This window comes from Vombatus ursinus, unplaced genomic scaffold, assembly GCF_900497805.2.
Source record: "Vombatus ursinus unplaced genomic scaffold, bare-nosed wombat genome assembly UNPS02014799.1, whole genome shotgun sequence".
NCBI lineage: Eukaryota > Metazoa > Chordata > Mammalia > Diprotodontia > Vombatidae > Vombatus > Vombatus ursinus.
In genome coordinates this window covers 28082237-28092506 of record NW_020954577.1, presented here as the reverse complement: position 1 = coordinate 28092506, position 10270 = coordinate 28082237, and the positions used below count along the sequence as shown (strand labels likewise).

The 10270-nt window shown below is 41.8% G+C and overlaps 1 protein-coding gene across 1 annotated transcript in view; it reads right to left on the bottom strand.

Annotated features, from left to right (window-relative positions):
* Positions 1-1539: 1539 nt before the first annotated feature.
* Positions 1540-10270, bottom strand: part of LOC114050330 (copine-4-like) — a 71942-nt gene continuing 63211 nt past the window's right edge. Inside the window, exons 2-4 of the mRNA XM_027871937.1 lie at positions 6802-6935; positions 5139-5375; positions 1540-1799 (exon numbers count right to left, since the gene is read on the bottom strand). Coding sequence (XP_027727738.1) covers positions 1665-1799; positions 5139-5375; positions 6802-6935 — 506 coding nt within the window. The 3' untranslated portion in view covers positions 1540-1664. The remainder of the gene's footprint in view (positions 1800-5138; positions 5376-6801; positions 6936-10270) is intronic.

Below are 10270 nucleotides of genomic sequence, written 5' to 3'. Positions count from 1 at the left end.
GAGCAAGGTGGACTTGTGGTGAGGAGGGTCCCAGCCACCCACACAACCTACATTATGACAAGGAAATTGCCTTGAACAGAGAAACAAGAACACAACTCTTAAAAAGAGAGATGTTATAGTACCCAATTTATTCATAAAACAATACAGTTTAAATGTTTATGGTATTTTTTTCAGTCAAACATTTCATCATCATTCCCAAAATGTTGTGCATTTGGCTGACATGTATTTGCAAAGTTAGGAGCTACTGTGAAGACATTGTTGATCACACAAGGTCTCTGATTTACTCATTCAAAAAAAAAAGCAACAAACCAAAACATACAATAAATAATAAAAATGCTTAGTATTGATTCAAAATTTATTTCTTATCCTTTCAAAGTAAAACCTTTTGCACTTTCTACTCTCCATGCTTATAAAGCACCTGCCCCTTCTATCCATGAGAGGAATAGATTAAGAGTTGGAGGAGGTCTCAGAGGCCATGAGGTCCTACTGCCTCATTTTTTAGGTGAGGAAAACTGAGGCCCAGAGAGATTAATTGACTTGCCCCAAATCATACAGGTTGTTCATGGAAGAGCTGGGATTCAAACTCGGATATCGTGACTCCATGAGGTTTAAAGAAATAAAACATTCAAATTTTTGGCTAAAAACAGTTCAGATCGAGTACCCCCCCAAAAAACAAACCCAAATTTTGATGCTTTTAGTTAATGTCTCAAAACCGAATCTGGCACTTTGAGTGAAAGGGCAAAACCCTAGGCCTTGGAGTGCTATTACATGGCCTCATTTTATATGAGTTGAATTGGCAGGGTCCATTGAGATCTGTACAACTTTGTTTCTGGGGGCTGACACAAAGATGGAGACAAGCCTGCAGGTTAGTTAACATGGGGGACAGGGCTGGGCCGTGCTTCTTTATTCTTTAGTTAGAAATATGGTAATGAAGCAATGAGACATTGTAGTATGGACCTGGTAGATTCAATCTTCTTTCTTCCTTCTTTGTAGTTTGCTGTGGTTGTTCTGCTACTAGCATAGAGATAGTGCATTTCTCAAGCAGTATAGGAATGTCCTGTTTGAGCTGATCTTCCATTCAACTGCCAAAGTCTTCTAGAAGACCCAGGGCTCCTGCTGGAATCTGTGCCTCTGTGTGTCACTCCCTTCCCTAAGCAGAGCCTGGAGAGAACAAACCAATCTTGGCAGGGAAGAATCATAGACAGCAATTGCAAAATGGTATTATTTTTATTGGAAACATGCAAAATACAGTCCATGCATCTGCCATTTTGAAAAAATCTTTCATCCTTTAGCAGAGAAAACCAAATACTTTTTTTTGACTATCGATGCTCAATAAATGTTTCAAAATGCTTTACAGTGTAAAGATAATAAGAAATTTAGCAAAATTTCAACAAACCTGTATAAAAAACGGATACAGATACCATTTTATTTCAAGGCGACATGCTGTAATGTAAAGAGTAAATTTTTTTTTTCTTTGTAAAAAGTCTTTGACAATATAAGTGCTTAACAGATCTAAGCCTTAGGGCTACACATGCAGAAAAAAATGTCAGTTAAAAATCACCGAAACGTGCTATTTTAGATTTTTGTTAAGTACTGGAGTAGCAGGAATATTAAGTATTAGCAGGAATAATATTTGAGACCTCTGTAAAAGTGTGTGGAGAAATTCATGGTGCCAGTGTCCTGGAAGACTCATACACATCTGAGGAACATTTGGGTTTAATTCCTTTGCCGTTGTAATAGTCCACGACTTGATTTGGAACTTCAGCCAAAACGCTCTTTGCGAGTGCAGCTGGAGATGCCTGTAGGAGAGAGGGCACAGAGGCTGACATATTTCCAAAGGCTGGGAATTGGAATCAAGGCTCTAGGCGGGTATCTCTCAATAATTCAAGAACGCTGCCTTGGGCCTCGATGGCAGTGATGTCAGGCTCGAATATACTATACACCTCCTAGGGATTTAGAAAACCACATACTAACATTTTTTATGTTCTGTTGTGTTTTTATTTTGTTAAATGTTTCCCAATTACATTTTAATGTGGTTTGGGATATATTTGGGAGTATTGTAGGCCATATGTTTGACACCTGTTCTCTGTTCGATTTGATTTGATTTAATGTTCAACAGACGTTTTAAAAAACGCCTCCTGAGAGAGGTGTGGTACTAGGCTACACTGGGGAAGGACAGACAAAAATCGTTTGTCCCTCATGGGGCTTACGTTGTACTGGTAGGTGGGATTAAAATATCTATTCAAACAAGTAAATATATGATAATTTGAGGAAAGTTCCTTTTCCCTAGGAAGTGGTACTGATCTGAGCCTTAAAAGAAGGTAACCAATTTGAAAGGTGAAAGTGAAGAGGGAATGCATTTGCTACAGGGGGACAGCCCATGCAAAATCATGGAAGTGGAGGGGGAGATGCTGTAATGTATTTCTATTTTTGTCTCTATTTCTACTTCAACATCATTCCTTTAGCTATACATTGCTTGACATTTTTAGGTGTAGGTAAGTGAAACACACGTGTATATGAAGGTTCAAATCCTGGAGATAAATATGCATACACATAGTGGATATTTGTTGTTGTTCGTCCGTTTTAGTTGTGTCCAACTCTTTGACACTATCTGGGGTTTTCTTGGCAAAAATACTAAAGAGACATATATGTGCATATGTGTCTCTCTGTCTCTCTGTCTCTCTCTCTGTTTAAATCCTAGATCTGTCATTTACTACCTGTGTAATCTTGGACAAAGGCAAGTCTTCACTTCAGTTTCGCTATTTGTAAATAGATGAACCTTTAAAGCCCTTCTAGCTCTAAATTTATGCTTCTATTAACTTATATGTGTAAAAATATATGCATGCTTCAAGAATGGGCTAATATCTGTATATGTGCATATATACACATATTATACACATATCAACACAAATGGCTAGAAATATGGATGTAGGTATAGATATAGGTATAGATGAGTATACACACACATGTATAGATATATAGTATAAAGCGTGTTGCATGTAGAGTCAGAAAATTCGAGTTTAAATCCTGGCTCTGACATTTGCAGCTCATGTTTAGGTCTCAGTTTCCTTACCCATAAAAGGAGGAGGATGGACTGAATGGTCTTTCTACCTCTATAATCTACGTAATATAATTATATTCAGATTAGTTGACACAGCACAAATTGTTGGCCCCTTAATGTGATCGTTGCTGTGCATTATCAATTAGGCCAGTTTCAGTCCTTAAAGAATGAACTCTGGCCCATGCATTCTTGAACCCTCTTCTTACCAGGGCACTAGGCAATCTTTACGTGGAGTAAGGAGGTATGTACTAAGGCGTGATCACGGCAGTGGCTTAATATCGCACGTGCCTGAATCTACTTTTGGCACTGATAGGGAAAAGGTGGATGAGATCCTAGATGGAGAGCCGGAAGGGACCTCGGAGGTCATCTGGTCCAACTCTTCATCTTACAGATGAAGAAACTGAGTCCCAAGAAGGCTACGTGACTTGCCCATGGTCATACAGGGTAGTAAACACCACAGGTAGGATTTGAACCTAGGACTTCTGACACCAGAGCCAGCGCTCTGGTGGTATGGGCCCTACGCAAGGTGGCTAGGGTATCTGTCTCATGCTATTGCTATAGAAAAGAGGGAGAAATGTGGGTTCAATGAAAGGACAATGAAATGGACTGAGAAGTGACTGAATGGCCAGATGGAGCAAGTCGTCCGTAGAGGTCTGATGCTGGCTTGGTGGAGCACTCCGGGAATCTGTTCTTGGCCTTGTGCTTTTGGCATTTTGTTAATGACCGCAATGAAGACATGTCGTTCAGTCATGTCTGACTCTCCACAACCCCATTTGGGGAGTTCTTGTCAAAAGTCCTGGATTGGTTTGCCTTGTTCTTCTCCAGCTCATTTGATGGATGAGGAAACTGAGGCAAACAAGGTTAAGTGACTTGCCCAGTGTAACACAGCTAGTAAGTGTCTGAGGCCAGATTTGAACTTGGGAAGATGAATCTTCCTGACTCCAGGCCCTACACTCTATCCACTGCGCCACCTTGCTGCCCCGTGGATAAAGACATAGATCCCATCATTATCAAATGTTCAGATGACAAAAATCCTTGGAAGGATGACTAGTGCACTGGATCAGGGTCCAAAAAGATTTTGGGATATTTGGACAAGTCTAAAAATGTGAAATTTTGATTGGGAGAAATGTAAAGTCCAAGACTTGTAACAATAACCCGGTTGAAACCCACTTGATGAACAAGAGATCCCAGAGAGGGTAAATTATTTTCCTAGGCTCACAGCAAACTTGGAACTAGAGCCCAGGTGTCCTAACTCAGACCAGTGAACTCGCCACTATACCACGCCCTCATGGCTCTCTCCATGGAGCCAAATCAAACTAAAGAGGCAGCATATAGTCCAGTGGCAAGAGTACTGGGTTGGAATCTTGCCTCTGACCTCTGGACCCGTCTCAATCTCTGCACCCTGTTTCCTCATTTGTAAAATGAAAGGGTCAGACTACCCTTTCCCAACCCTAGAGCCTGGATCCTATGAACTTCTGTTACTGCCTGCTGAGGTTGGATTTGGTTTTTCTTTTATTTGGACGTGTCCTTACGCATTTGTAGCTACTGAAGATACAACTCTGTGGGAGTGGGCTCAAGTGAGTCTAATTATACACAGCCTTCTTGAAAAGCAGAAATGTAATTAGGGATAATAACTTTGCATTCAACCCAGCCCAGGATTTTCAGGGCTTCCTGCCAGGGTCCCAGTAGCTCAAGGAAAACACTGTTTAGGTAGAATGGCTGCTATCATCGTGTGCCTGAACGATCAAGGAAGATGCTGACATTGGCCCGATGTTAAAGCCAGTCCCATCCCCAGTGATAATACTGCCGGGTTCCAATTTGTGCGAATAAGGAGTCTCTTAAAATGGTCACATGTATTTGAAATTATAATTATGTAGAATACGTAAAAATTGATTCTAGCCCAAGAGAAACGTGAGGGAATTTGAATAACCCAGCTGAGCTAGTCATCTAAGTGACTCACTAAGATCATATGCTAGAGCCTGTAAAGGTCAGTCTGGGACACGTTTATCCATAATGTGCTCCCTAATCCTTTCCCCTCCCTTCTCGTGTCCCTGATTTCCCAGAAGAACCTGCTTACGTGCTTAAAGTTCCTGAACGGCACGAACTGGACGATATCTCGGAGAACGGGCTCTCCCTTGGGGGACCGCAGGATCCCGTCGTCCCCGTCCAGCATCTGCATGTCGCTGAAGTCGGCGTTGCCGACGCCGACGATGATGACTGACATGGGGAGGTGGGAGGCATGGACGATGGCCTCCCTGGTGTCAGCCATGTCTGTGATGACACCATCCGTCAGGATCAGCAGGATGAAATATTGCTGGATTCAGAAACGGGAGGTGTTGGGGAGAGGAAGAGGAGATAGGGAGACAAGGATAGCGGCAATCAGGCAACTGGTACCGTAACAACCAGCATCCACACTTACTGATCTCATCCCTGAAGCCATAGATGGCTTGTGATATACATTGGTAGAGGGAGTGCCTCCCACTGCCAGAATCATAGAGCCTTCCTGTACTAGGGTATCATTTTAAGCAATAAAAGAACCCACAATGCCAAGGGGATCCTAAATAGCTTACAGTAATACTGGCCAGAAGAAATCTCTCAGAAATCTCTCAACTAACAAACTCCAATATAATTTTTGCAACATTCCTATGGTGCACAGTCTGCAGAGTGAGTCAGTGTTGGGGAGCTAAAAACCTATAATCATCTGAAAATCCAGAATGACCAGCTTTGGGGGAAAAAGGCATTTCAAAGGCCATAAAGGTGAATTTGTTGTTTAGTTCTCCCTTTGCCCCATACGCCTAAAAATGTGTGTTTAAAAATTATAGCTTAGACAGAGACATAACTGAAGAACACCGTGGAATAAACTGGGTGGGTAATAAACTGAAACTAGTCATAAAAGGAGAATGTGGAGATAAAAATTTTAAAACCACATTCATCTCATGATCTAAAAGCATTTTACAGGAAGAAAAACTCTGCTCCTTGGCTATAAACTATATCCATAGCCTTGGTTGACAAGACATTGGACCGTTGGTTCTATTGATCTGCAGGAGGATGGGGTATGAGAGCGTAGATAGATCGGTGTAATCCCCTACTAGTACTACGAAAAACACAAACATAAAACTCAAGTCATACTGATGGTGCACCTGTAGTAGTATTTTCACATAATCTATAAAATATGATATCAATTCATCTCAGTTTTTCTTCCCACCCCATTTCTACCTATGGATTTATTTCTCTCTATAGCCTGTCCTGTACTGGTACATCCCCATATTCCAGATAATGAAGTAAAATGGGAAAATAGCTCATTGGATAGATCCTTTAGAGAGGATTTATGGGAAAATACCTGGGAAACTGCCATTCTCCTGCATCCAAAAAATGCTATTAAAGATTCATTTATACTTCTATAGGATCATACCTTTTAGGTTCTTAACTCTAACTTATTACATCACATTTGAGGTATTTTTCCATTACCCCCTTTTCATGTTACCTCAATTTATTATTTTTTCAACTGAGAGAAGATCAAGAAATTGAAGCAGGCTGCTAGGAATGGAGGTAAGAACCAGTAGGATGGATCAAAGGGACTGATGCCCATTTTACTATCCCAGGGCCTCAGCAGCCCAGTTGGTTTTACAGAAAGACCCTCCCCAAAGAGCTCATTCTCAGTATAGGAAGGGTATGATGGTCAGATGCCAACAGAGAAAAGATGAGTTGAGGAATGCCAGGTACCTTGCCTCTCCCCTTACCGATGCCTCCTTGGTGTTGGTCTCCTCGGATGCAGACTTGGCTACCTTTTGGATGATAGGGGCAATGTTGGTGGGCCCGTAGAGTTGTAGCTTAGGGAGGCAGCTCTGGTAGGCTTCAACAACTCCTTGGATTCCTTAAAAAAAAATAAGAAAGACAAAATTATCCTGTTAACAGGTAGAAGTGGAAACATCTCAAGGTGTCCACCTCAGGATGGATTCATCAAGGGTAGGGATGATGGGAGAAAGGATATAGTACACGAGCAGAGGGGGACCCTGTGGGGTCAAGTCCAGGGATGGGGACAGAGTCAGTGTGTCAGCAGTTAAAAGGTGTCGCTGGGGTCAGGCATTCACTCATGAGGGAGGTATTGTGGGGTCATTGAAGCTGGTTGAACAATAGTAGGAAGGTGGGAGAATGGGAGGGAAGGTAGCATTTCATGTTCGTACAGCTCGTTCCAACACTCCACAGGAAGTGGGACCTTCCAACCTGATTATGGATTATTTATTGACATGCACATCAGAGATGTGTGATTTCATCAGTGTGGATACTCCCTCCTCTGACATAGATGTGGCTCCTTTCCATCTTAGTTAGACACTCTTTGTGAGCTGCTGTAGCTAGAAAACTCATCAGCATCCAGCCAACCTGGTGATGAACCTGTCTGGCTTTAGCTAAGCTTGGCCTCTGATGATGAACAGTCCATCACTAGACCCATACACAACACCTTAGCTTAATTCCACCGGCATTGCCTTTGAAAACCCAAGGTCATCTCCACAATGAGGCACCAGAGGAGGAGTAGCTGACATTTACTTGTTAATAGTAGGGAAATTATTCCAAATTCGATTTAATTCCACAAGCATTTATTAAGTTCCTATGACATGCAAGACACTGGGTTACGTACTAGTGATACAGAGACAAAATGAAAAAAGTCCCTTCCTTAATGAGATTATATTTTACTGGGGGGAGGGGGTGGGGATGAGGGAAAGGAAGCAAGTAATAAATTCAGGGTTTCCATTATCCATTCTCCATTGTGAGATTTTGGTTGTTTATTCATTTTAGTCATGTCCAACTCTTCATGATCCCATTTGGAGTTTTCTTAGCAGAGATACTGAAGTGGTTTGCCATTTCTCCAGCTCATTTTACAGATGAGGAAACTGAGGCAAACAGGTTAAATGACTTGCCCAGGGTCACACTTGCCCAGCTAGCAAGTATCTGAGGCTGGATTTGAACTCAGATTTTCCTGACTCTATCCCAGTGTCCTATCTGTTGTGCCACCTAGCTGTCCATTACTGGATAGTGTAATGGTTAAGTTTAGTGTAAACTGAGGCACAAAGTTCTGAGCATAATTTATTCTTAAAGCACAAATTTACCAGTAAATAAGAGCTCAGCTTCCTCAGCAAAGCTAGGATCCCAAATGAGGGAGACATCCTTTTTTTATAGTTTTGGGGAGTAGAAAACAAAGAACAGGATTTTGTAGGTGGGGAACAAGTTGTGATTGGTTAAAAGAACTTGACATCATCAGTGATAAAATCAATATGATTGGTTACAGAGCCAGGGTGTGGGGGACAATATGATTGGTTGAAAATTGGGAACGAGGGGCTAGCAACATCCCCTCCTTCCGTCCTGTGACTAAGCAATGTTCATTGTTTGAGTCCACCTGCAAGGTTAGAGATAATGGACCAGACTTCTTTGTATAACAAACCAGACATCCTTGACACAGGAATAGAACAGTGATTAACAAGATTGCTAAACATAACTCGTTACAGGTCAGCTGAATTGTGAACTAAATTCAGAGATAAAGAACCATGACTTGGGCAGCTACAAGACAAAATCAATTAAATGTAAATAGGATCAATTAAAAGATGATACAGAATCAATCTGATTATTTCAATAGACCCTACATAGTGCTTGGCACACAGCAGATGCTTAATAAATGTTAGTTTACTGTTCTAGGTATCTGCTTCTCTGTTGCCTTTTCTCTTCCCTTGTTCAAGCTCCCTTCCTTAAGTTGGACAGCTAGGTAGATACAGATAGCTGCGTGACCCTACCTCAATTTCCTCATCTGTAAAATGAGCTGGAGAAGGAAAATGGTAAACCACTCCAGTTTCTCAGCCAAGAAAACTCCAAATGGAGTCACAAAGAGTCAGCTATGATTGAACAACAACCTTAAGGGAAGGGATCCTGAAATGGCATTCTGTTTCCAAGTAAGGTTTGGGTTGCTTCTCAAAATCCCATTTGGTTTTTTTTTTATCCTCTACTTCATGTCAAACTGTAAATCAGATCTTGGAATTTGGATGAGGGACTTCCATTGTGTTCTCCTGGAGAGGCTGTATTGAGACTCTTTGAAGACATCTGCATTCCTCTTACCCCTCCCTAAAGTCTCTAATTTGAACAGTAGCTTCCAAATGATTATTCATCCTTGTTCTGCAGGTGAACTAAGTTCAGGGTTGCTTCTTTTTGGGTGAGGTCTTCAGCATCACGCCTAAGACAAACAGGCTTGATTTCCCTTCCCAAAGCGTGGGGCAGATGGGTTGTAAGAGCATGAAGCAGATGGGGATAGCTTGTTTCTAAGACTGACTTGGTTAGAATCAAATAGTTCTTGGAGTTTAAACTACTGGGTGTGGGGAGGAAAAGGGAAGAAACTAGAATGTTCATATACACAGAAGGGAGAGGGAGAGGAAAGAGGGAAGCAGGGCCTTTGGAGAGTGGAATAATTCAGAAATAGGGGCTGTACTGTACTGTTGCCAAACACGTGATGATTGTCCATGTTGGTGCCAAGTTTGACTGTTGTGACTGTGAAAGTTGACCTTAGGATTCAGGATTTCCCTAACCCAATGCAGGCAGAAGCTAAGTTATACTGACATATGATCCTTCCATTTTAAGCCTGCTGGGAAGGAAATTAGAGGTTGGAAGCAAGGCATAGTGGAAAGAGCTCACTTAGGACCTAGGGGCAGGAGACCTGGGTTTAAGCAGACCAGGCTTCTCCCAGCTGTGTGAGTAAATGACTGGAAAAAAAAGCATTCATTAAGCACTGACTATGTGTCAAACACTGAGGATACAAATAGAAAAAAATGAGATCCATGAGCTCACGCTTTAATTGGGAGAGACAACACATAAAAGAATCTCAGTTACAGGGCAGATGAAAGGTCTCAAAGTTGTAAGAACAGAGCACAGAGACCTTAGGTAAAGACGAGAGTGCCAGCGGTCTCAGAGGCATAGAGGCTGGGCAGATGGAAAGACTTGGAGAACCTTGGCGGCAATGACTAGGGCCAAGTCATTATATCTCTTTGAAGCTTAATTTCTTCATCTGTAAAATGGAGAGAATTGAGCTTCCACTGCCCATGAGGCTGCTGTAAAGAAAATGCAAGGAAAGAAGAGAAGAAATTTGGGCAAGTTTATCATGGCAGTGGTATGTGGGCCTATTGGAGTGGAAGGAAGAGTTGTTCTGGGATAATTCTGTGTGTTTTTTTTTTT